This window comes from Salmo trutta, chromosome 18 (assembly GCF_901001165.1).
Source record: "Salmo trutta chromosome 18, fSalTru1.1, whole genome shotgun sequence".
Classification (NCBI taxonomy): domain Eukaryota; kingdom Metazoa; phylum Chordata; class Actinopteri; order Salmoniformes; family Salmonidae; genus Salmo; species Salmo trutta.
This window is the reverse complement of record NC_042974.1, coordinates 16842645-16870173: the sequence shown is the minus strand read 5'-3', so window position 1 is coordinate 16870173 and position 27529 is coordinate 16842645. Positions and strand designations below refer to the sequence as shown.

At 40.7% G+C, this 27529-nt stretch overlaps 1 protein-coding gene and 1 non-coding gene across 2 annotated transcripts in view; both read right to left on the bottom strand.

Annotated features, from left to right (window-relative positions):
* Positions 1–27529, bottom strand: part of LOC115152884 (kinesin-like protein KIF19) — a 98375-nt gene that overhangs the window by 7496 nt on the left and 63350 nt on the right. The window contains exons 4-8 of the mRNA XM_029697784.1: positions 17921–18057; positions 9453–9578; positions 7593–7787; positions 813–959; positions 192–314 (exon numbers count right to left, since the gene is read on the bottom strand). Of these exons, the coding sequence (XP_029553644.1) occupies positions 192–314; positions 813–959; positions 7593–7787; positions 9453–9578; positions 17921–18057 (728 nt within the window). The remainder of the gene's footprint in view (positions 1–191; positions 315–812; positions 960–7592; positions 7788–9452; positions 9579–17920; positions 18058–27529) is intronic.
* trnaa-ugc (transfer RNA alanine (anticodon UGC)) lies at positions 3179–3254 on the bottom strand. Its single transcript has one exon. It is a non-coding gene; the product is annotated as a tRNA-Ala (tRNA).

Genomic DNA, 27529 nt, shown 5'->3' with positions numbered 1-27529 from the left:
CTTTGTGATAACTGTGTTTATGTAAAAGGGCTTTTTAAATTACATTTGATTGGTTGATTGATTGATTTGAAAATGTATTGATTTGAAAATTCTTGTCCCACACCTCAGTTGTCCCACACCTCAGTTGTCCCACACCTCAGTTGTCCCACACCTCAGCAAAGGAGGGAAATGTTGTGTTGTGTATTACTCACCCGTGTGCGGATACTTTTGGCACGGTCAGCGTAGCTCAGCGTGTTGCGAGACTCCTCGAAGGCCAGGGAGGCGGGGCTAATGTGGGCTATCATCACTGTGCGACTGTTGCCTCCCAACGAGTCCTGTCAATCAAACACATCAGAACAGGAAGTGAATGAATGCAAGTGGAATGCAAAATAATTCTTCTGAATGATGCAAAAGGTCAACAAAAAGTACTGTACTGTATTGTTTTGTGTGGTGTGGCATGATGTGGTGTGATGTGATATGGTGTGGTATGGGGTGGTCATTCATGATGAACGTTGTGTGGTATGGTGTGGTGGTAGTATAGTGTATTGCAATCATACAGCACGTCTTAGATGGGAAAGGGGGAAACCTAGTCAGTTGTACAACTGAATGCATTCAACTGAAATGTGTCTTCCGCATTTAACCCAACCCCTCTGAATCAGAGAGGTGTGGGGGGCTGCCATAATCGACATCCACGTCTTCCGCGCCCGGGGAACAGTGGGTTAACTGTCTTGCTCAGGAGCAGAACGACACATTTTTACCTTGTCAGCTCGGGGATTCGATCCAGCAACCTTTCGGTTACTGGCTCAACGCTCCAACCACTATGGGTACTGTACCTTCAGCAAGCGCGTCAGCTTGCTGTCCCTGTAGTTGACATATTTGTTACCATGTTTCTCACTCAGGGCGTTGATGCAGTTACCCAGAGCCAGGAGGGAGCGGTTGATGTGGGCCCCTTCTTTTAACCTCTGACCTCTGTTCTGTGTCTAGGAGAGAGAGAGAGAGAGAGAGGGAGCAGGTTTACTATCTGGTCTCATGTTTTTATTTTTTTATTGAACCTTTATTTAACTAGGCAAGTCAGTTAAGAACAAATTCTTATTTACAATGACGGGCTACCGGGGAACAGTGGGTTAACTGCCTTATTCAGGGGCAGAACGACAGATTTTTACCTTGTCAGCTCTAAAATTCAATCTAGCAACCTTTCGGCTACTGGCCCATCGCTCTAACCACTATGCTACCTGCCGCCCCACATGTCCCAGAGCATACATATTGCTGATCACCGATTGAGCAGACTGACTGATCAACAATTAATAGAGTGGTTATTTAGGATGCAAGGTGATTTGTAGATCAGTCAGTCTGTCTACAATGTAGTAGACGGCCATTGTCTCGGTTTGATGAGTTCCAGCCCAGGACAGATACTGCCTATGTTAACCAGCAGAGGGGGCTCTAACCCCCCTTTTCTTTCCTCTGTCTGCAGTTACATTGGAAGAGATGCAAGTAAAACATCACACAGCTTTTTAGAACCGCTTATGAGTTACTATGAACGCTGTCAAAGTCATAACACATCATACATGTATTATAATGCATTATAAAGGACGTTATTACGTATGTACTTTATAGAAAGTGTTACCAGCCTTGGACCAAAACACATCTCACTGACAGAAAGCATCCCTTCAAAAGAGGTAGTGGAACCCCCTCTGTTCTCCTATATCTAAAGAGACCGGTGGCCTATAGGCTATGGTATACATCTATAGAAGAGCCTAGCTGGTTAACCTTTCTAAAAATGTCCATGGTAAATAAGTGTTCTCTCTATTTAGGCATGATTGCATGTTTTTGTTATGGCTGTGTACCAAATGGCACCGTATTCCCTGTATAGTACACTACTTTTGACCATCCTATTATATGGGAAATTGGGTGCTATTTGGGACACATGCCATTGTGTATATGAGGTCTGGCTGGTTTAATATGGATGCTAATCTAACAACATTCATCAAATCTAACTGCCTGTAGCTCAGGCCCTGAAGCAAGGATATGCATATTCTTGGTACCATTTGAAAGGAAATACTTGGACATTTGTGGAAATGTGAAAGGAATGTAGGAGAATATAACACATTAGATCTGGTAAAAGATAATACAAAGAAAAAAACAACTGTTTTTATTTGTACCATCATCTTTGAAATGCAAGAGAAATGCCATAATGTATTATTCCAGCCCAGGTGCAATTTAGATGTTGGCCACTAGATGGCAACAGTGTATGTGCAAAGTTCTATACTGATCCAATGAACCATTGCATTTCTGTTCAAAATTTTGTATCAAGACTGCCCAAATGCGCCTGATTTGTTTATTAATAACTTTTCAAGTTCAAAACTCAAACAATAGCATGGTATTATTTCACTGTAATAGCTACTGTAAATTGGAAAGTGCAGTTAGAGTAACAAGAATTTCAGATTTCTGCCCATATCAGATATGTCTATGTCCTGAGAATTTTTTGTGTTACTTACAACGTCATGCTAATCGCATTAGCCTACGTTAGCTCAACCGTCCTGTGGGGGACCCACAGATCCTGAATAAGTTTTTAAGCACTTTGCCTAGAGTAGAATGACTACAGGTAACCACAGCAACTAATATGAGAAGCAAACACCTATTATGAAGCCTTCAGAGTTCACAGGAGAAATTCTAAGTATACCAAAAGTGAAAAGAACAGCAACGTTCTATTTTTTTAAATTAGGCAAGTCAGTTAAGAACAAATTCTTATTTTCAATGACAACCAAGGAACAGTGGGTTAACTGCCTTGTTCAGGGGCAGAACAACAGATTTCGCACCTTGTCGGCTCAGGGATTTGATCTTGCAACCTTTCAGTTACAAGTCTAACACTCTAACCACTAGGCTACGCTGCCTCCCCAACATTGGGTAACTTTAGTACAGGCCCTATGTTCATCCAGGAACCAAGAGGATAACTTTAGTATAGGCCCTATGATCCTTCAGGAACCAAGAAGATAACTTTTGTACAGGCCCTATGTTCCTCCAGGAACCAAGAGGATAACTTTCGTACAGGCCCTATGATCCTCCAGGAACCAAGAAGATAACTTTCGTACAGGCCCTATGTTCCTCCAGGAACCAACATTTTACATTTTAGTCATTTAGCAGACACTCTTATCCAGAGCGACTTACAGTAGTGAATGCATACATTTCTTTGTAACCGTACTGGTCCCCCGTGGGAATCGAACCCACAACCCTGGCGTTGCAAGCGCCATGCTCTACCAACTGAGCCACACGGGACCCCAAGAGGATAACTTTAGTACAGGCCCTATGTCCCTCCAGGAACCAAGAGCATTAAGTGGTTTAAGGTTTATAGTAAATACTGTTGTGTCATATACTGTCACAAACATCCCAAACTAGTTCACAAAAGACATTAGCTTCATCCCAAATGGCATCCTATTTCCTATATAGAGCACTACCTTTGACCCATAGATCAAAAGTAGTGCACTATAGGGAATAGGGTGCCATTTGGGATGAAGCTAATGTCTTTTGTGAACTAGTTTGGGATGTTTGTGACAGTATATGACATTCTGTTGCCAGTATCGGAGTCACTCCAACTGTAATCTATTCAACAAAAGTAACTAGCACCATAAAACGGTCCTATAGATGCCACGGTAAAGTCACAGCACCATATCAACACCCCCCTCAGAGAGAGAGACACGGCTTAATGTGAGCTCTCACATTTTCAACATGTTTTTTACAAAAGGATAGATTTGGAGTTAGATAAACTTGGATTTTCCGGCAGGTACATATGCAGGATGCTACCCTCCAGAGCATGGCCTTCGCTCCAGATCAAAACTACAAACCTACAACCTAATTTTGACCAAAATTAACTGGAGAGATTACTGCTTCCAAGGTTTTATTTTTCCAAGCTATACGGAGGGTGCTCTAACCAACAAACAGCAGAGACCTGAGGACACCATTCCAACCTGGAACTGAGCCAGATACAAATTCAATTAGCACTAAGGTGTGAAGTAAAAGGCCTTTGGGCCCAACAAGTGTCAGGAGTCTTTGAAGCACCATCTGAAGCCCCCTCCTGCTGTTCAAAGACCATTCACTGGCATTTTCTACAAGAAACCTGCCTCCAGAAATAAAAGCTTCTCCCAAGTGGGTGTGACACCTACTCCCATTGCCTGCTGCACTGCTGCTTGGTTCCACCTGTTGATCTGTTCACCGTCTGCCCTGGCCTGTCTCCCCCTGTCTGGTACAGGTACCTCCACCACACTCACCCCTCTATCCTGAGCTTTCGCTCGCCTCCAGCACACACACACTGTTGGGGCGAGTGAATCTGAACTTACAATGGCTAGCCCCAAGTCGTTATATATTTAAAAAAATGTTCTTGTGCATTTTGCTATTTTGCTATTTGCCTCATGACTGCTGCATACTTTGTTGACTACAAACTTTCTTTACCCAACCGTGGGACAGACTATGTTTGTTCCCACACTCGGAACTTTGACTCTCTATTGGCTACACAGACTTTTGGCCTTCCATCCTATTCTAACCACCTCTCGCCGGCTTTGTATTCATGTTACCTGATGAAATTGCTGTACAATATGATCTTGTTGTCATCTGATGTACATTCAGATGTCATAAATCAACACTGCAGAGCTTTCCCTGTCCTCTGCCGTGCCTTGATTGTATTACTGTTGATGATATCTGGAAATGTGCATGTACATGTACACCCTGGCCCATCTACAGTTGCTAGTCCCAATTCTGACTTGTGCTCTGATATCTGTTTCACTGATTTCTGCTCTCGTAAAAGCCTGGGTTTTCTGCTCATTAACACTAGAAGCTTATTACCTAAAATGGATCAATTGAAAGTGTGGGTTCACAGCTCCAATCCAGATGTGTTGGTCATTACTGAGACGTGGTTAAGAAAGAGTGTTTTGAATACTGATGTTAACCTTTCTGGTTATAACCTTTTTCGGCAAGACTGATCTTCCAAAGGTGATGGATTCGCAATCTTTACCAAGGATCACCTTCAGTGCTCGGTTGTCTCCACCAAGTCTGTCCACAAACAATTTGATTTGCTGGTTTTATGCATTAAACTTTCAAATAGCTCATTGTTGACTGTTGCTGGGTGCTATTGTCCTCCATCAGCACAGGCATGTACCCTACCTGCCCTAAGCTCTCTCCTGGCCCCTTACACTAAGTCTGAAGTTGTCCTGCTAGGTGACCTAAACTGGGACATGCTTAAACCACCTGACCAAGTACTAAAGCAATGGGACTCCCTAAATCGTTCTCAGATTATCACCAATCCCACAAGGTATGACTCCAAACACCCAGAAAAGGCTACTCTCCTCAATGTTATCTTCACAAATAATCCTGATAGGTATCAGTCTGGTGTTTTCTGTAATGATATTAGTGATCACTGTTTTACAGCCTGTGTTCGTAGTGGCTGCCTAGTGAAACGACCTGTCCTGAATTCACATAGACGCTTGCTAAAAAACTTTAATTAGCAAGCCTTCCTTCATGAACTGGCTTCTGTAAAATGGTATAGAATCAGCTTGATCCCCTCTGTCAAAGACGCTTGGACCTTCTTTTTTGATATTTTCAGTGGTGTTGTTAACAAACACCCCCCATGAAGAAAATTATAATTAAAAACAGGTTCAGCCCCTGGTTCGACCATGATCTTGCAGAGTTACTCCACCTCAAGAATTGCATTTGGCGAAAGGCTCGGCACACGCATAGGCAAGCTGACTGGCTATCGTTCAGGCAAATGAGAAATAAGTGCACTCAGGCTATCCGGAAGGCCAAAGTTAGTTACTTTAAGGAGCAGTTCTCTCTCTGTGGGTCTAACCCCAAGAAGTTCTAGAAAACGGTTAATGACCTGGAGAATAAACCCTCCTCCTCACAGCTGCCCATGTCCCTTAATGTTGATGATGTGGTTGTTACTGACAAGAAGCACATGGCTGAGCTCTTTAATCACCACTTCATTAAGTCAGGATTCCTATTTGACTCAGCCATACCTCCTTGCCAGTCCAAGGTTGATCCTCATCTCCCACCCCTTCTAAAGCGACTATCCCTGATGCTTACTACCTCTGAGGGTTTAGAGCTTGAGGTAGTCACCTCGTACATGTACTTGGGAGTATGGCTAGACGGTGCACTGTTCTTCTCTCAGCACATATCAAAGCTGCAAGCTAAAGTTAAATCTAGACTTGGTTTCCTCTATCGTAATCGCTCCTCTTTCACCCCAGCTGCCAAACTAACCCTGATTCAGATGACCATCCTACCCATGCTAGATTACGGAGACATAATTTATAGATCGGCAGGTAAGGGCGCTCTCGAGCGGCTAGACGTTCTTTACCATTCGGCCATAAGATTTGCCACCAATGCTCCTTATAGGACACATCACTGCACTCTATACTCCTCTGTAAACTGGTCATCTCTGTACACCCGTTGCAAGACCCACTGGCTGATGCTTATTTATAAAACCCTCTTAGGCCTCACTCCCCCCTATCTGAGATATCTACTGCAGCCCTCATCCTCCACATACAACACCCGTTCTGCCAGTCACATTCTGGTCCCTAAAGCACACACATCCCTGGGTCGCTCCTCTTTTCAGTTCACTGCAGCTAGCGACTGGAACGAGCTGCAACAAACACTCAAACGGGACAGTTTTATCTCCATCTCTTCATTCAAAGACTCAATCATGGACACTCTTACTGACAGTTGTGGCTGCTTTGTGTGATGTATTGTTGTCTCTACCTTATTGACCTTTGTGCTGTTGACTGTGCCCAATAATGTTTGTACCATGTTTTGTGCTGCTACCATGTTGTTGTTATGTTGTGTTGCTACCATGCTGTGTTGTCATGTGTTGCTGCCTTGCTATGTTGTTGTCTTAGGTCTCTCTTTATGTAGTGTTGTGTTGTCTCACTTGTTGTGATGTGTGTTTTGTCCTATATTTATATTGTATTTTATTTAAAAAAAATTATCCCTGGCCCCTGTCCCCGCAGGAGGCCTTTTGTCTTTTGGTAGGCCGTCATTGTAAATAAGAATTTGTTCTTAACTGACTTGCCAAGTTAAATAAATGTTAAATAAAAATGTTAAATAAAATCAATGATATCATCCATTTTGTCATTGTTTATAACCCCGACATAAAGAAGACGCTGATAGACGGTCAACTATAGGGACATTAACCCCTTCCATTGTTCTTACACTGTGAAGGGCCTTTATTAAAGTGTCCTATAAACCCTGTTCCCTACATAGTACACTACTTCTGATTAGGGACCTATGGGTTTTAGTACAAATATAGGGTTTAGAGAGTCCCACCCCCAAACACACACACACACACACACACACACACACACACACACACACACACACACACACACACACACACACACACACACACACACACACACACACACACACACACACTGGAATGTCTGGAAGGAGACTGTGATGTTATGTCATGGACACAAGTAACAGACAAGAAGTGAAAAAACTGAAACAGTCATGTTTACATACAAATACACAAATGCACGCACACACCCCTACACACACACACACACACACACACATATACACACACACACACACACACACACACACCCCTACATACACATAGTGTTCCGCACCTGTGAGGCTCGTTCTGAGCCGGCAAGGTCGATCATGAAGAGGCGTGCGAAGCGGACTTCCTGTAGAAGGTCTCGACAGCGGCTCGTCTGCCTGACCGACACCTGCAGCACGGCATGGGACCGGGACGAAGTCTGGTTGGCTGCCGTGGGCTCCTGGGTACGCTGCTTATTACCCTTCATCAGCAGCTCCATGATCTGGCAGGAACACAGTCATAAAGCTCTATGTAGCTCTATGTAGCTCTAATATGAAGTGCTTATAGATATGTTATGTAGGCTTCATAATATACAATATACGTATTTAGATAACAATGTATAGTTTGTATTTACAGTACCAGTCAAAGGTTTGGACACACATACTCATTCAAGGGTTTGCCTTGATGACAGCTTTGCACACTCTTGGCATTCTCTCAACCAGCTTCATGAGGTAATCACCTGGAATGCATTTCAATTAACAAGTGTGCATTGTTAAAAGTTAATTCTTAATGTGTTTGAGCCAATCAGTTGTGTTGTGACAAGGTAGGGTTGGAATACAGAAGATAGCCCTATTTGGTAAATACCAAGTCCATAATATGGCAAGAACAGCTCAAATAAGCAAAGAGAAACGACAGTCCATCATAGCTTTGAGACATGAAGGTCAGTCAATCCGGAACATTTGAAAAACGTTTCTTCAAGTGCAGTCGCAAAAACCATCAAGGGCTATGGTGTAACTGGCTCTCATGAGCATCACCACAGGAAAGGAAGACCCAGAGTTACCTCTGATGCAGAGGATAAGTTCATTAGAGTTAACTGCACCTCAGATTGCAGCCCAAATAAAATGCTTTACAGAGTTCAAGTAACAGACATCTCAACATCAACTGTTCAGATGAGGCTGCGTGAATCAGGCCTTCATGGTCAAATTGCTACAAAGAAACCACTACTAAAGGAGACCAATAAGAAGAAGAGACTTGCTTGGGCCAAGAAACACAAGCAATGGACATCAGACCCGTGGAAATCTGGCCTTTGGTCTGATGAGTCCAAATTTGCGATTTTTGGTTCCAACTGCTGTGCCTTTGTGAGACGTAGAGTGGGTGAACGGATGATCTCCGCATGTGTGGGTCCCACCGTGAAGCATGGAGGAGGAGGTGTGATTGTGCCTTGCTGGTGGCACCGTTTGTGATTTATTTAGAATTCAAGGCCCAGTTAACCAGCATGGCTCCCACAGCATTCTGCAGCGATAAGTCATCCCATCTGGTTCGCGCTTAATGGGACTATAATTTGTTTTTAAACAAGGCAATGACCCAGCACACCTCCAGGCTGTGTAAGGGCTATTTGACCAAGAAGGAGAGTGATGGAGGGCTGCATCAGATGACCTGGTCCTCCACAATCACCCGACCTCAACCCAATTGAGATGGTTTGGGATGAGTTTGACGGAAAAGCAGCCAACAAGTGCTCAGCATATGTGGGAACTCGTTCAAGGCTATTGGAAAAGCATTCCTAATGAAGCTGGTTGAGAGAATGCAAAGAGTGTGGAAAGCTGTCATCAAGGCAAAGGGTGGCTACTTTGAAGAATCTGAAATCTAAAATATATTTTGATTTGTTTAACACTTTTCGGTTACTACATGATTCCATATGTGATTTTGATGTTATTGTTATTCAACAATGTAGAAAATAGTAAAAATAAAGAAAGCCCTTGAATGAGTAGATGTGTCCGAACTTTTGACTGGTACTGTATGTGTTTTATGTATAGTATGTGATCAAATCAAATATTATTTGTCACATGCGCTGAATACAACAGTTGTAGACTTTAGCGTGAAATGCTTGCTTACAAGCTCTTTGATCTTGTAAAGCATGGAGTTAGTGTGGCCAGATGTGACCTCTCACCTCTCGGGCGTTGATAGTGCAGACCTCTGTGATGCCAGCCACCTGGATCTCTCCTTTAGAATCCTCTCTCAGGTCCAGGAACCCAGAGGATGGGTTGAGAAGGTCCCGGATCATCTCGTTGTAGATCTGGGAACAGGGAATGGGTCATTAGGTTCCAAATCACATCTCCGAAGCTCAACATCCATGGATTTCTTATATTCAAGGAATTATTATATCCAATAAATTATTCTATTCTTAAGCATGTAAATTACATTGTATAATATCTTGTAGAATAGCTTGCAGAATATATTGTAGAAGAATAGCTTGTAGAAGAGCTTGTAGAATAATAACTGGCAGAATAATAGCTTGTAGAAGAATAGCTTGTAGAAGAATAGCTTGTCGAAGAACAGCTTGTCGAAGAATAGATTGCAGAATAGCTACCAGAATAATAGCTTCTAGTAATATAGCTGGCTGAATTGCTTGTTTAATAGCTTGTAGTAGAATAGCTTGTAGAATAGCTTGTAATTGAATAGCTTGTAGAACAATAGCTTGTCGAATAGCTTGAAGAATAGCTTGTAGAATAGCTTGAAGAAGAATAGCTTGTAGAATAGCTTGTAGAATAGCTTGCAGAATAGCTTGTAGAATAGCTTATAGAAGAATAGCTTGTAGAAGAATAGCTTGTAGAAGAAAAGCTTGTAGAATAGCTTGTAGAATTATTTTAATAAAAAAACTGTTTTACCTTTATTTAACTAGGCAAGTCAGTTAAGAACAAATTCTTATTTTCAATGACGGCCTAGGAACAGTGGGTTAACTGCCTTGGAATAGCTTGTAGTAGAGTAGCTTGTAGAATAGCTTGTAGTAGAATTGCTTGTAGTAGAATATCTTGTAGAATAGCTTTGTAGAATAATATATTTTAGAATAACTTGTAGTAGAATAGCTTGAAGAAGAATAGCTTGTAGAAAAGCATATAGAATAACTTGTAGTTGAATAGCTTGTAGAATAACTTGTAGTATAATAGCTTGAAGTAGAATAGCTGGTAGAATAATAGCCTGTAGTAGAATAGCTTGTAGAATAATAGCTTGTAGAATAGCTAGTAGTAGAATAGCTTGTAGAATAGCTCATAGAATAGCTTGTTGTAGAATAGCTTGTAGAATAACTTGTAGAAGAATAGCTTGTGGAAAAGCTTGTAGAATAGCTTGAGTAGAATAGCTTGAAGAATAATAGCTTGCAGAACAGCTTGTAGCTGAACAGCTGTTGCGATCGTGAGGAAAGACGGACCAAGGCGCAGCGTGATTAGAGTTCCACATCTTTAATATACAGTGAAACTTCCACAAAACAATAAACAAACAACGAAACGTGACCTAACTGGTGCAATAAGCACATACACAAAACAATATCCCACAAAGCACGTGGGAGAAAGGGCTTCCTAAATATGATTCCCAATTAGAGGCAACGATTACCAGCTGCCTCTAATTGGGAACCATACAACTCACCAACATAGAAATAGACTGACTAGAACACCCCACTAGTCACGCTCTGACCTAAAGACCATAGAGAACAAAGGACTCTCTATGGTCAGGGCGTGACAACAGCTTGTAGTAGAATAGCTTGTAGAATAACTTGTAGTAGAATAACTTGTGGTAGAATAGCTTGTAGGAAAATAGCTTGTAGAAGAATAGCTTGTAGAACAGCTTGTAGGATAATAGCTTGTAGAATAATAGCTTGTAGAATAGCTTGCAGAAAAGCTTGTAGAATAGCTAGTAGAAAAATAGCTTGTAGTAGAATAGCTTGTAGAAGAATAGCTTGTAGAATATCTTGTAGGACAATAGCTTGTAGAATAGCTTGCAGAATGGCTTGTAGAATAGCTTGTAGTAGAATAGCTTGTAGTAGAATACCTTGTAGAAGAGCTTGTAGGATAACAGCTTGTCATAGAATAATAGCTTGTAGAATAGCTTGCAGAATACCTTGTAGAATAGCTTGTAGAATAATAGCATGTAGTAGAATAGCTTGTAGAAGAATAGCTTGTAGTAGAATAGCTTGTAGAATAGCTTGTAGTAGAATAGCTTGTAGTATAGCTTGAAGAAGAACAGATTGTAGTAGAAGAGCTTGTAGAAGAATAGCTTGTAGTAGAATAGCTTGTAGAACAGCTTGTATTAGAATAGCTTGTAGAAGAACTTGCAGTAAAATATTTTGTATTAGAATAGCTTGTAGAATAACCTGTAGTTGAATAGCTTGTTGTAGAATAGCTTGTAGTAGAATAGCTTGTAGAATAATAGCTTTTAGAATAGCTTTTAGAATAGCTAGTATTAGAAAAGCTTGTAGAAGAATAACATGTGGAATAGCTAGTAGTAGAATAGCTAGTAGTAGAATAGCTAGTAGTAGAATAGCTTGTAGTAGAATAGCTTGTAGTAGAATAGCTTGTAGAATAATAGCTTTTAGAATAGCTAGTATTAGAAAAGCTTGTAGAATAACTTGTAGAAGAATAACATGTGGAATAGCTTGTAGAATAGCTTGTAGTAGAATATCTAGTAGTAGAATAGCTTGTAGAACAATAGCTTGTAGAATAGCTTGCATAATAGCTTATAGAATAGCTTGTAGTAGAACAGCTTGTAGTAGAATAGCTAGTAGTAGAATGGCTTGTAGAATAATACCTTGTAGAATAGCTTGCATAATAGCTTATAGAATAGCTTGTAGTAAAATATCTTGTAGTAGAATAGCTTGTAGAAGATCAGCTTGTAGAATAGTTTGCAGTAGAATAGCTTGTACAAGAATAGCTTGTAGAATAGCTTGTAGTAGAATAGCTTGTAGAAGCTATAGCCTGTAGTAGAATAGCTAGTAGTAGAATATCTTGTAGAATAGCTCATAGAATATCTTGATATATAATAGCTTGAAGTAGATTAGCTTGTAGAATAACTTATAGAAAGGCTTGTAGAATAACTTGTAGTAGAATAGCTTGCAGAATAGCTTAAAGAATAGCTTGTAGAAGAATATCTTCTAGAAATATAGCTTGTAGAATAAAAGCTTGTAGCAGAAAAGCGTGTAGAATAATAGCTTGTGGAATAGATTGTAAAATAGCTTGTAGCAGAATAGCTAGTAGTAGAATAGCTTGCAGAATATTAGCGTGTAGAATAGCTTGTAGAATAGCTTATAGAATAGCTTGTTGAATAGATGGTAGAATAATAGCTTATAGAATAGCTTGTAGAATAGTTTGTAGTGTAATAGCGTGTAGAATAGTAGCTTATAGAATAGCTTGTAGAATAGCTTGTAGAATAATAGCTTATAGAATAGCTTATAGAATAGTTTGTAGAATAATAGCTTGGAGTATAATAGCTTGTAGAATTGCTTGAAGAATAACTTGTAGTAAAATAGCTTGTAGAATAATAGTTTGTAGAATAGATTGCAGAATAATAGCTTGTAAATTAGCTTGTAGTATAATAGCTTGAAGAAGAATAGCTTGTGGGATAGCTTGTAGAAGAAAAGCTTGTAGAATAGCTTGTAGAATAATAGCTTGTAGAATAGCTTGTAGAATTGTTTGTTAATAGCTTGTAGAATAAAAGCTTGTTGAATAGCTTGTATAATAGCTTGTAGTTGAATAGCTTGTAGTAGAATAGCTTGTAGAATAACCTGTAGTAGAATGGCTTGTAGAATAACTTGTAGTCGAATAGCTTGTGGTACAATAGCTTCTGGTAGAATAGCTTGTAGAATAGCATGTAGAAGAATAGCTTGTAGTAGAATAGCTTGTACTGGAATAGCTTGTAGAATAGCTTGTAGTAGAATAGCTTGTAGTAGAATAGCTTGTAGAATAATTGTTTGTAGAATAGCTTGTAGAATAGCTTGTAGAATAAAAGCTTATAGAATAGCTTATAGAATTGCATGTAGAATAATAGCTTATAGAATAGCTTGTAGTGGAATAGCTTGTAGAATAACTAGTAGAATAATAGCTTGTAGAAAAGCTTGTAGAATAGCTTGAAGAAGAGTAGTTTGTGGAATAATAGCTTGTAGAATAGCTTTTAGAATAGCTTGTAGAATAATAGTTTGTAGTAGAATAGCTTGTAATAGAATAGCTTGTAGAATAATAGCTTGTAGAATAGATTATATAATAGATTATATAATAGCTAGTACTAGAATAGCTTGTAGTAGAATAGCTTGTCGTAGAATAGCTTGTAGAATAGTGTGTAGTAGAATAGCTTGTAGAATAGCTTGTAGTAGAATAGCTTGTAGAATAGCTTGTAGAGCAGCTTATAGAACAGCTTGTAGAAGAATAGTTTGTAGAAGAATAGCTTGTAGAAAAATAGCTTATACAATATCTTATTGAATAGCTTGTAGATGAAGAGCTTATAGAATAGCTTGTAGAATAACTTGCAGAATAATAGCTTAATGAATAGCTTATAGAATAGCTTGTAGTAGAATAGCTTGTAGAATAATAGCTTATATAATAGCTTGTAGAATATTAGCTTATAGAATAGCTTATAGAATAGCTTGTAGTGGAATAGCTTGTAATAGAATAGCTTGTAGAATAATAGCTTATAGAATAGCTTGTAGAATAGCTTATAGAATAATAGCTTATAGAACAGCTTATAGAATAGGTTGTAGTAGAATAGCTTGTAGAATAATAGCTTGTAGAACAGATTGCAGAATAATAGTTTGTAGAATAGCTAGTAGTATAATAGCTTGAAGAAGAATAGTTTGTAGAATAGATGGTAGAAGAACAGCTTGTAGAATAGCTTTTAGAAAAATTGCTTGTAGAATAGCTTGTAGTATAGCGTGTAGAATAGTTTGTTAATAGCTTGTAGAATAAAAGCTTGTAGAATAGCTTGTATAATAGCTTGTAGTTGAATAGCTTGCAGTAGAATAGCTTGTAGAAAAACCTGTAGTAGAATAGCTTGTAGAATAACTTGTAGTAGAATAGCTTGTGGTAGAATAGCTTCTGGTAGAATAGCTTGTAGAATAGCTTGTAGAAGAATAGCTTGTAGAATAGCTGTCAAGACTTCCGCCGAAGTCGGTCCCTCTCCTTGTTTGGTCGGCGTTCGGCCCGTGGACGTCACCAGCCTTCGAGCCATCGCCGATCCACTTTTCATTTTCCATTTGTTTTGTCTTTGTTTTACACACCTGGTTTCAATTCCCCAATTACTTGTTCATTATTTAACCCTCTGTTCCCCCATGGTTTTTGTGAGTGATTGTTTGTATGTATACGGTCCATTATTGTTGGCTAGTTTATTGTGTTGTATTTATTGATTCTTTGAGTAAAGTACTTCCTTACTCATTTCTGCTGTCCTGCACCTGACTCCTCTACACCAGCTACACACAGGCCGATTACAATAGCTTGTAGAATAATAGCTTGTAGAATAGCTTGTAGTATAGCTTGTAGAAAAGTTTGCTAATAGCTTGCAGAATAAAAGCTTGTAGAATAGCTTGTATAATAGCTTGTAGTTGAATAGCTTGTAGTAGAATAGCTTGTATAATAGCTTGTAGTAGAATAGCTTGTAGAATAGCTTGTAGAATAACTTGTAAAAGAATAACTTGTAGAATAGCTTGTAGAAGAACTTGCAGAAGAATAGCTTGTCGAATAGCTTATAGAATAGCTTGTAGAAGAATAGTTTGTAGAATAATAGCTTTTAGAAAAATAGCTTATAGAATATCTTATAGAATAGCTTGTAGAATAGTTTGTAGTAGAATAGCTTGTATAATATCTTGTAGTAGAATAGCTTGTAGAATAGCTTGTAGAAGAATAGCTTGTAGAGCACCTTATAGAACAGCTTGTAGAAGAATAGTTTGTAGAAGAATAGCTTGTAGAAAAATAGCTTATAGAATATCTTATTGAATAGCTTGTAGAATAGCTTGCAGAATAATAGCTTAATGAATAGCTTATTGAATAGCTTGTAGTAGAATAGCTTGTAAAAGAATAGCTTATAGAATAGCTTGTAGAATATTAGCTTATAGAATAGCTTATAGAATAGCTTGTAGTGGAATAGCTTGTAGAATAATAGCTTATAGAATAGCTTGTAGAATATTAGCTTATGGAATAGCTTGTAGAATAGTTTATAGAATAGCTTGTAGAATAAAAGCTTATAGAATAGCTTATCGAATAGCTTGTGGAATAATAGCTTATATAATAACTTATAGAATAGCTTGTAGTGGAATAGCTTGTAGAATAATAGCTTATAGAATAGCTTGCAGAATAGCTTGTAGAATACAAGTTAATAGAATAGCTTATAGAATAGCTTGTAGAATAGCTTGTAGAATAATAGCTTATAGAATATCAAGTAGTAGAATAGCTTGTAGAAGAATAGCTTGCAGTAGAATAGCTTGTAGTAGAATCGCTTGTAGTAGAATAGCTTGTAGTGGAATAGCTTGTAGAATAGCTTGTAGTAGAATAGCTTGTAGAATAGCTTGTAGAAGAATAGCTTGTAGAAAAACGCATAGAAGAACAGCTTGTAGAATAACTTGTAGAAAAATAGCTTGAAGAAGAATAGTTTGTAGAATAATAGCTTGTAGAATAATAGCTTATAGAATAATAGCTTACATAATAACTTATATAATAGCTTGTACTAGAATAGCTTTTAATAGAATAGTTTGTCGTAGAATAGCTTGTAGAATAGCGTGTAATAGAATAGCTTGTAGTAGAATAGCTTGTGGAATAGCTTGTAGTAGAATAGCTTGTAGAATAGCTTGTAAAATAACTTGTAGATGAATAGCTTATAGAATAGCTTGTAGAAGAATAGTTTGTAGAAGAATAGCTTGTAGAATAATAGCTTATAGAATAGCTTACAGAATAGCTTGTAGAATAATAGCTTATAGAATAGCTTATAGAATAGCTTGTAGTAGAACAGCTTGTAGAATAATAGCTTATAGAATAGCTTGTAGAATAATAGCTTATATAATAGCTTAAAGATAACTTGTAGAATAGCTTGTAGAATAATAGCTTATAGAATAGCTTGTAGAATAATAGCATATAGAAGAATATCTTGTAGAATAATAGCTTACAGAATAGTTTATAGAATAGCTAGTAGTTGAATCATAAGATGGCAAGTGTCAAACTTCAAATCAATGGCATTATGTCATTTCTATGTCTTATGCATTCTGTAATCAATGCTAATTTCTTCCAAACACAAGGACACTAGCTGTTGCTAATTCTACTCTAGAAATATTTATCTGCTGGACGTCTTTGGCTGATTGAGTGTTCTTTCCATTTTTGGTCTTTTTAATAAAGAGCTTTCTATCATCTGTCTCTTTCTGTCTTTCTGCCAAATGAAAACAGGATGAACAACTTAGAGTGAATCTCTGCATGCGTCACTGTTTGCTTAGAAGGAATACCATTATGTTATCAACCATAATCATGAAGGTTGCTACCATCGCATCACTCCTTGTCAAGGTGTCTTTTCATTATGATGATTGTTCTTGGAAAGAAATTGGGAATTAATCATACAAAATAAGCACAATGTTAAGCTAAGCTTGCCGACAAAATGAACCACTTTCAAATACTGACAAAGCAGTGTAAATCAATCTGAATCAAAGAGATAGGGAGTCAATGTGATATGTGGTACAAGAAAGGATGCTGTTGTAATTTGTTTAGAGGCTCTCTCAAACAGATGGACATCCTTTTTAGGTTCCAATATCAAGGGCTTTGACATTGTGTGTGTATATATATATATATATATATATATATATATATATGGCTCTGTTGGTAGTTTGTAGCATAGCAATCAGTGTCAATATCTGACTAGTCCACACAGACACACAGGCACACAGACACACAGGCACATAGGCACACAGGCACACAGACACACAGACACGGACCGACCACTATCTTTTATCAGAACTTTATTATCCTATCACACGGCCACACAGATAATCTCTCAGCCAACCACTCTACCAACAAGTCCATCATTGTCTATTTTCCAGCAAACACTGCCACTATTGACCTCAGTCAGTGGTTATATTGTTTTAGTCTTATCAGAAACGGTTGTCATAGTTTGTTGACACTTTCATCTACATGACTATTACCCTGAACCATTGAATAAAGAGAAACACAGTTGTGGCTCTAAGTTAGAATACTATACGGTGACTACATCACTGTTGGTGACTTTAGCTGAACTGAAAGCCTTGTGGGTCATATATAAATAAACTCCCAGTAATTTATTGGGTAAATCACCAACGTTTCGGCATCACTGTACCTTCTTCATAAGACATGTTGTCAGGGTATTCCAAAGAGAAACAAACAAAGACACAGGTTGTGTCCCAAAATAGCACCCTATTCCCATTTTACCTCATTAAAATGCAAATCAATTTATAACGTTTTTCTGAATTTTTTGTTGTTATTCTGTCTCTCACTGTTCAAATAAACCTACCATTAAAATTATAGACTGATCATTTCTTTGTCAGTGGGCAAAAGTACAAAATCAGCAGGGGATCAAATACTTTTTTCCCTCACTGTATATAGGGAATAGGGTTCAACCTGGGATGCAAACAGAGACAGTATGTATTCTCACCTCCAGGTATGACATGAAGATGTTGTACTGCATGTCATCGCTGGTCTCCTCGATGGCTTTGAACAGGTCATTTAGAGTGTGTACGTAGATCCCCGGTTCTCTGTCCGTCCCTAACATAGTGAAGGTCTTCCCACAACCTACACACACACACACACACACACACACACACACACACACACACGCACGCACGCACGCACGCACGCACGCACGCACGCACGCACACACACACACACACAATCACAGTTTTCAGTTTGAGTTGGAGAACAATAGTGTCAATACCAAACAGCATTGAAGGGCATTGAACGGCACTGAACGGCATTGAACGGTATTGAAGAGCATTGAAGGGAATTGAACGGCATTGAACATCATTGAAGAGCATTGAAGGGTATTGAATGGCATTGAAGAGCATTGAAGGCCATTGAACAACATTGAACGGCATTTAAGGAATTTGAAGGGCATTGAACGGCATTGAACGGCATTAAAGAGAATTGAACGGCATTGATGGGCATTGAACGGCATTGAAGGGCATTGAACGGCATTGAAACGCATTGAAGAGCATTGAAGAGCATTGAACAGCATTGCCTAGCCTTGAACAGCATTGAACAGCCTTGAATAGCATTGAATAGCCTTGAACAGCAATGAAGAGAAAAGTGCAGTTGCAAAAACCATCAAGCGCTATGATGAAACTGGATCTCATGAGGACCGCCACAGGAAAGGAAGATCCAGATTTACCTCTGCTGCAGAGGATAAGTTCATTAGAGCTACCAGCCTTAGAAATTGCAGCTCAAATAAATGCTTCACAAAGTTCAAGTAACAGACATCTCAACATCAACTATTCAGAGGAAACTGTATGAATCAGGCCGTTATGGTTGAATTGCTGCAAAGAAACCACTACTAAATGACCCCAATAATAAGAAGAGACTTGCTTGGGCCAAGAAACACAAGCAATGGACAATAGCCTGGCGGAAATCTGTCCTTTGAGTCCAAATGTGAGATTTTGGATTCCAACTGCCGTGTCTTTGTGAGATGCAGAGTAGGATGATCTTGGCATGTGTGGTTCCCACCGTGAAGCATGGAAGAGGTGTGATGGTGTGGGGGTGCTTTGCTGGTGACACTGTATGTGATGTATTTAGAATTCAAGGCACACTTAACCAGCATGGCTACCACAGCATTCTGCAGCGACACACCATCCCATCTGGTTCGCGCTTAGTGGGACTATCATTTGTTTTTCAACAGGACAGTGACCCAACACACCTCCAGGCTGTGTAAGGGCTATTTGACCAAGAAGGGAAGTGATGGAGTGCTGCATCAGATGACCTGGCCTCCACAGTCACCCGACCTCAACCCAAATGAGATGGTTTGGGATGAGTTGGACTGCAGAGTGAAGGAAAAGCAGCCAAAAAGTACTCAGCATATGTGGGAATTCCTTCAAGACTGTTGGAAAAGCATTCCAGGTGAAGTTGGTTGAGAGAATGATAAGAGTGTGCAAAGCTGCCATCAAGGCAAAGGGTGGCTACTTTGAAGAATCTCAAATATAAAATATACTTTGATTTGTTTAACACTTTTTTAGTTACTACATGATTGATTCCATGTGTTATTTCATAATTTGTATGTATTCATTATTATTCTAAAATGTAGAAAATAGTAAAAATAAAGAAAAACCCTTGAACGAGTAGGTGTCCAAACTTTTGGCTGGTACTATATATTTTCCATAACCAAAAATATTGTATATTCAGCTGTTTGAAGCTGGTGTACAAAACAGAAAGTAAAAGACACACAAATAAAACTTCAGAATGGGAAGCAAAGAAAAAGCAAACATAGAACAGATCTACCGATTCTTAGATGGGAATGAAAGACCTATAACTCATATTTATATGAGAATTTGGTTGGGTCGCCCAAATTGTTGCATATTGTAGCTTTAAGTTCAGTTCAGTTCATGTATTTGACCTTGTACAGGAATTTGTCATGCATTCAGTAGCTGGATGTGTGCACACAACGTTTAAACTCAATATTAAAAGGCCTTCTTGTTGAAAGCTTAACCCCAGTCAACCTTTATTTCCTGATACCATGCCTGTTTTGGTCGAGGAGGACAGGTCACAAGAGGTCTTAATTCAGTTTTGGACAACTAGGCTGTGAGACACTGAGTTTAATTAGTTTAATTCAAGCAGAGATTAAGAGCAGTGAGTCTACAGGGAAACAGACAGGAGGAAGAAAGGAGGGAGAGAGGGAGGGAGGGATGGAGGGGAAGATGTCTAACTGTCTGTCTGACCGTCTGTCTGAGCCCTGCATCTCAGAAGTCTGGTGCTACCTATGACATCATTTCCTGTCTTCCCATTAAAAGCAAAATGAGAGAAAGCACGCAACACCTATTCCCAGTTCCCATGGTAACATATCAGACTAATTAGAATCCAGAACCACCACATTAATCAAACAGTGGGAAAAGGAAGATTGTACTACATGATTTATGAGTTTGATCATACCGCTGAAATTAGATAAATACACTGCTCAAAAAAATAAAGGGAACACTTAAACAACACAATGTAACTCCAAGTCAATCACACTTCTGTGAAATCAAACTGTCCACTTAGGAAGCAACACTGATTGACAATACATTTCACATGCTGTTGTGCAAATGGAATAGACAACAGGTGGAAATTATAGGCAATAAGCAAGACACCCCCAATAAAGGAGTGGTTCTGCAGGTGGTGACCACAGACCACTTCTCAGTTCCTATGCTTCCTGGCTGATGTTTGGGTCACTTTTGAATGCTGGCGGTGCTTTCACTCTAGTGGTAGCATGAAACGGAGTCTACAACCCACACAAGTGGCTCAGGTAGTGCAGCTCATCCAGGATGGCACATCAATGCGAGCTGTGGCAAGAAGGTTTGCTGTGTCTGTCAGCGTAGTGTCCAGAGCATGGAGGCGCTACCAGGAGACAGGCCAGTACATCAGGAGACGTGGAGGAGGCCGTAGGAGGGCAACAACCCAGCAGCAGGACCACTACCTCCACCTTTGTGCAAGGAGGAGCAGGAGGAGCACTGCCAGAGCCCTGCAAAATGACCTCCAGCAGGCCACAAATGTGCATGTGTCTGCTCAAACGGTCAGAAACAGACTCCATGAGGGTGGTATGAGGGCCCGACGTCCACAGGTGGGGGTTGTGCTTACAGCCCAACACCGTGCAGGACGTTTGGCATTTGCCAGAGAACACCAAGATTGGCAAATTCGCCACTGGCGCCCTGTGCTCTTCACAGATGAAAGCAGGTTCACACTGAGCACGTGACAGACGTGACAGAGTCTGGAGACGCCGTCTCCGGTTTTTACTTTTTCATTACCGTATATTTTTAGTTTTTCCCTCACTCAACTTTTTCACCCCGGAGGTTTTATCTGGACATGGTTCGTCAGGACTTCAAACAGCCGAAGCTAGGTAACATTAACATGATGCCTTCTAATTGCAGTCGTTGTACTTATAATATACAGGAGAACGATCGCCTTACGGCAAGGATAGCTGTGCTGCAAGCCCAGCTTCAGATGCAATCGTTAGGCAAGGGTAATTTCAGTGTAGGAAAGGATGAAACAGCGTCTGTGCCACCAGTAAGTACAGACAGTAACATTAGTATAAACCTCCTCGCACAGTCCCCGCAGCCGGACAACTTTCTCATGGCTTCTGGAGGGAAACGCTGTAGGAATGCTCAACCGGTGTCGCTTATTCAGCCGACAGAAACTTTCAACCGGTTCTCCCCATTAAGCGAGTCGGAGTCGGAGGCCGAAACTTCTCTGGTCTCTACTCCTCCCGTTGTGGGGTCTGAGACGCCGAAGGATCCCACCATTAGCTCTGACAAATTGAAAACCCTAGTCATTGGCGACTCCATTACCCGCAGTATTAGACTAAAAACTAATCATCCAGCGATCATTCACTGTTTACCAGGGGGCAGGGCTACCGACGTTAAGGCTAATCTAAAGACGGTGCTGGCTAAAGCTAAAACTGGCGAGTGTAGAGAGTATTGAGATATTGTTATCCACGTCGGCACCAACGATGTTAGGATGAAACAGTCAGAGGTCACCAAGCGCAACATAGCTTCAGCGTGTAAATCAGCTAAAAAGATGTGTCGGCATCGATTAATTGTCTCTGGCCCCCTCCCAGTTAGGGGGAGTGATGAGCTCTACAGCAGAGTCTCACAACTCAATCGCTGGTTGAAAACTGTGTTCTGCCCCTCCCAAAAGATAGAATTTGGAGATAATTGGCCCTCTTTCTGGAACTCACCCACAAACAGGACCAAGCCTGGCCTGTTGAGGAGTGACGGACTCCATCCTAGCTGGGTGTTCTCATCTTATCTACGAACATAGACAGGGCTCTAACTCCTCTAGCTCCACAATGAGATAGGGTGCAGGCCAGGCAGCAGGCTGTTAGCCAGCCTGCCAGCTTAGTGGAGTCTGCCACTAGCACAGTCAGTGTAGTCAGCTCAGCTTTCCCCATTGAGACCGTGTCTGTGCCTCGATCTAGGTTGGGCAAAATTAAAGATGGCGGTGTTCGCTTTAGCAATCTCACTAGTATAAAGACCTCCTCCATTCCTGCCATTATTGAAAGAGATTGTGATACCTCACATCTCAAAATTGGGTTACTTAATGTTAGATCCCTCACTTCAAAGGCAGTTATAGTCAATGAACTAATCACTGATCATAATCTTGATGTGATTGGCCTGACTGAAACATGGCTTAAGCCTGATGAATTTACTGTGTTAAATGAGGCCTCACCCCCTGGTTACACTAGTGACCATACCCCCCGTGCATCCGGCAAAGGCGGAGGTGTTGCAAACATTTATGATAGCAAATTTCAATTTACAAAAAAAAAACAATGACGTTTTCGTCTTTTGAGCTTCTAGTCATGAAATCTATGCAGCCTACTCAATCACTTTTTATAGCTTCTGTTTACAGGCCTCCTGGGCCATATGCAGTGTTTCTCACTGAGTTCCCTGAATTCCTATCGGATCTTGTAGTTATAGCAGATAATATTCAAATTTTTGGTGACTTTAACATTCACATGGAAAAGTCCACAGACCCACTCCAAAAGGCTTTCGGAGCCATCATCAACTCAGTGGGTTTTGTCCAACATGTCTCTGGACCTACTCACTGCCACAGTCATACTCTGGACCTAGTTTTGTCCCATGGAATAAATGTTATGGATCTTAATGTTTTTCCTCATAATCCTGGATTATCGGACCACCATTTTATTGCGTTTGCAATTGCAACAAATAATCTGCTCAGACCCCAACCAAGGAGCATTAAAAGTCGTGCTAGAAATTCTCAGACAACCCAAAGATTCCCTGATGCCCTTCCAGACTCCCTCTGCCTACCCAAGGACGTCAGAGGACAAAAATCAGTTAACCACCTAACCGAGGAACTCAAATTAAACTTGCGCAATACCCTAGATGCAGTTGCACCCCTAAAAACTAAAAACATCTGTCATAAGAAACTAGCTCCCTGGTATACAGAAAATACACAAGCTCTGAAGCAAGCTTCAAGAAAATTGGAACGGAAATGGCGCCACACCAAACTGGAAGTCTTCCGACTAGCTTGGAAAGACAGTACCGTGCAGTATCGAAGAGCCCTCACTGCTGCTCGATCATCCTATTTTTCCAACTTAATTGAGGAAAATAAGAACAATCCAAAATTTCTTTTTGATACTGTTGCAAAGCTAACTAAAAAGCAGCATTCCCTAAGAGAGGATGGCTTTCATTTCAGCAGTAATAAATTCATGAATTTCTTTGAGGAAAAGATCATGATCATTAGAAAGCAAATTATGGACTCCTCTTTAAATCTGCGTATTCCTCCATAGCTCAGTTGTCCTGAATCTGCACAACTCTGCCAGGACCTAGGATCAAGGGAGACACTTAAGTGTTTAAGTACTATATCTCTTGACACAATGATGATGAAAATAATTATGGCCTCTAGACCTTCAAGCTGCATACTGGACCCTATTCCAACTAAACTACTGAAAGAGCTGCTTCCTGTGCTCGGCCCTCCTATGTTGAACATAATAAACGGCTCTCTATCCACCAGATGTGTACCAAGCTCACTAAAAGTGGCAGTAATAAAGCCTCTCTTGAAAAAGCCGAATCTTGACCCAGAAATTATAAAAAACTATCGGCCTATATCGAATCTTCCATTCCTCTCAAAAAAATTTGAAAAAGCTGTTGCGCAGCTTTGGGCTTTACAATCATTTACAAAAAGACTTAGAAATCTATTTCAAATTACAAAAATAAAATGACAGTAAGGATCTTTAAAAAGAACTTGCAGTGTTTTGTGTTGGCGGTTGTCCTATCCGTCTGTGGTTCTAGACTTTAGGGAGGTTCTTCGAATAGATCTCAGATCAGCTTCCCCAAGTCCAAACCGGAACTAAATAATTACGAGGTTGCACACAGACCCCATCATAGCACTGAGACTGCACTTGTGAAGGTGGTAAATGACCTTTTAATGACGTCAGACCGAGGCTCTGCATCTGTCCTCGTGCTCCTAGATCTTAGTGCTGCTATTGATACCATCGACCGCCACATTCTTTTGGAGAGATTGGAAACCCAAATTGGTCTACATGGACAAGTTCTGGCCTGGTTTAGATCTTATCTGTCGGAAAGATATCAGTTTGTCTCTGTGAATGGTTTGTCCTCTGACAAATCAATTGTACATTTCGGTGTTCCTCAAGGTTCCGTTTTAGGACCACTATTGTTTTCACTATATATTTTACCTCTTGGTAAAATCTTGTCATTCGAAAACATAATGTTAAATTTCACTGCTATGTGGACGACACACAGCTGTACATTTCAATGAAACATGGTGAAGCCCCAAAATTGCCCTCTCTAGAAGCCTGTGTTTCAGACATAAAGAAGTGGATGGCTGCCAACTTTCTACTTTTAAACTCGGACAAAACAGAGATGCTTGTTCTAGGTCCCAAGAAACAAAGAGATCTTCTGTTGAATCTGACAATTAATCTGGATGGTTGTACAGTCGTCTCAAATAAAACTGTGAAGGACCTCGGCGTTACTCTGGACCCTGATCTCTCTTTTGAAGAACATATCAAGACTGTTTCAAGGACAGCTTTTTTCCATCTACGTAACATTGCAAAAATCAGAAACTTTCTGTCCAAAAATGATGCAGAAAAATTAATCCATGCTTTTGTTACTTCTAGGCTGGACTACTGCAATGCTCTACTTTCCGGCTACCCGGAAAAAGCACTAAACAAACTTCAGTTAGTGCTAAATACGGCTGCTAGAATCCTGACTAGAACCAAAAAATTTGATCATATTACTCCAGTGCTAGCCTCCCTACACTGGCTTCCTGTTAAGGCAAGGGCTGATTTCAAGGTTTTACTGCTAACCTACAAAGCATTACATGGGCTTGCTCCTACCTATCTTTCCGATTTAGTCCTGCCGTACATACCTACACGTACGCTACGGTCACAAGACGCAGGCCTCCTAATTGTCCCTAGAATTTCTAAGCAAATGGCTGGAGGTAGGGCTTTCTCCTATAGAGCTCCATTTTTATGGAATGGTCTGCCTACCCATGTGAGAGACGCAGACTCAGTCTCAACCTTTAAGTCTTTACTGAAGACTTATCTCTTCAGTAGGTCCTATGATTAAGTATAGTCTGGCCCAGGAGTGTGAAGGTGAACGGAAAGGCTGGAGCAACGAATCGCCCTTGCTGTCTCTGCCTTGCCGGTTCCCCTCTCTCCACGGGGATTCTCTGCCTCTAACCCTATTACAGGGGCTGAGTCACTGGCTTACTGGTGTTCTTCCATGCCGTCCATGGGAGGGGTGCATCACTTGAGTGGGTTGAGTCACTGACGTGGTCTTTCTATCTGGGTTGGCGCCCCCCCCTTGGGTTGTGCCGTGGCGGAGATCTTTGTGGGCTATACTCGGCCTTGTCTTAGGACGGTAAGTTGGTGGTTGGAGACATCCCTCTAGTGGTGTGGGGGCTGTGCTTTGGTAAAGTGGGTGGGGTTATATCCTGCCTGTTTGGCCCTGTCCGGGGGTATCATCGGATGGGGCCACAGTGTCTTCTGATCCCTCCTGTCTCAGCCTTCAGTATTTATGCTGCAGTAGTTTATGTGTCGGGGGGCTAGGGTCAGTCTGTTACATCTGGAGTATTTCTCTTGTCTTATCCGGTGTCCTGTGTGAATTTAAATATGCTCTCTCTAATTCTCTCTTTCTCTCTTCCTTTCTTTCTCTCGGAGGACCTAAGCCCTAAGACCATGCCTCAGAACTACCTGGCATGATGACTCCTTGCTGTCCCCAGTCCACCTGGCCATGCTGCTGCGCCAGTTTCAACTGTTCTGCCTGCGGCTATGGAACCCTGACCTGTTCACCGGACGTGCTTGTTGCACCCTCGACAACTACTATGATTATTATTATTTGACCATGCTGGTCATTTCTGAACATTTTAACATCTTGACCATGTTCTGTTATAATATCCACCCGGCACAGCCAGAAGAGGACTGGCCACCCCTCAGAGCCTGGTTCCTCTCTAGGTTTCTTCCTAGGTTTTTGGCCTTTCTAGGGAGTTTTTCCTAGGGAGTTTTTCCTAGGAAAAACATTGCTTGCTGTTTGGGGTTTTAGGCTGGGTTTCTGTACAGCACTTTGAGATATCAGCTGATGTACGAAGGGCTATATAAATACATTTGATTTGATTTGATTCGGAGAACGTTCTGCTGCCTGCAACATCCTCCAGCATGACCGGTTTGGCGGTGGGTCAGTCATGGTGTGGGGTGGCATTTCTTTGGGGGGCCCCACAGCCCTCCATGTGCTCGCCAGAGGTAGCCTGACTGCCATTAGGTACCGAGATGAGATCCTCAGACCCCTTGTGAGACCATATGCTGGTGCGGTTGGCCCTGGGTTCCTCCTAATGCAAGACAATGCTAGACCTCATGGGGCTGGAGTGTGTCAGCAGTTCCTGCAAGAGGAAGGCATTGATGCTATGGACTGGCCCGCACGTTCCCCAGACCTGAATCCAATTGAGCACATCTGGGACATCATGTCTCACTCCATCCACCAACGCTACGTTGCACCACAAACTGTCCAGGAGTTGGCGGATGCTTTAGTCCAGGTCTGGGAGGAGATCCCTCAGGAGACCATCCGCCACCTCATCAGGAGCATGCCCAGGCGTTGTAGGGAGGTCATACAGGCACGTGGAGGCCACACACACTACTGAGCCTCATTTTGACTAGTTTTAAGGACATTACATCAAAGTTGGATCAGTCTGTAGTGTGGTTTTCCACTTTAATTTTGAGTGTGACTCCAAATCGAGACCTCCATGGGTTGATAAATTGGATTTCCATTGATTATTTTTGTGTGATTTTGTTGTCAGCACATTCAACTATGTAAAGAAAAAAGTATTTAATAAGATTATTTCTTTCATTCAGATCTAGGATGTGTTGTTTAAGTGTTCCCTTTATTTTTTTGAGCAGTATACATAACAAGAGATAACCATGGATAAAAAGGCATGTGGTCAGGATCATCAACCCCCAGGCTGTCATTTCCTGGGTAATGTTCTCTTCTGCCGCCCATTGTTTGGTCAATAGTCTTAGTTCTCCCCTGGAGCCCAGTGGGTGGTAAATAGAGGC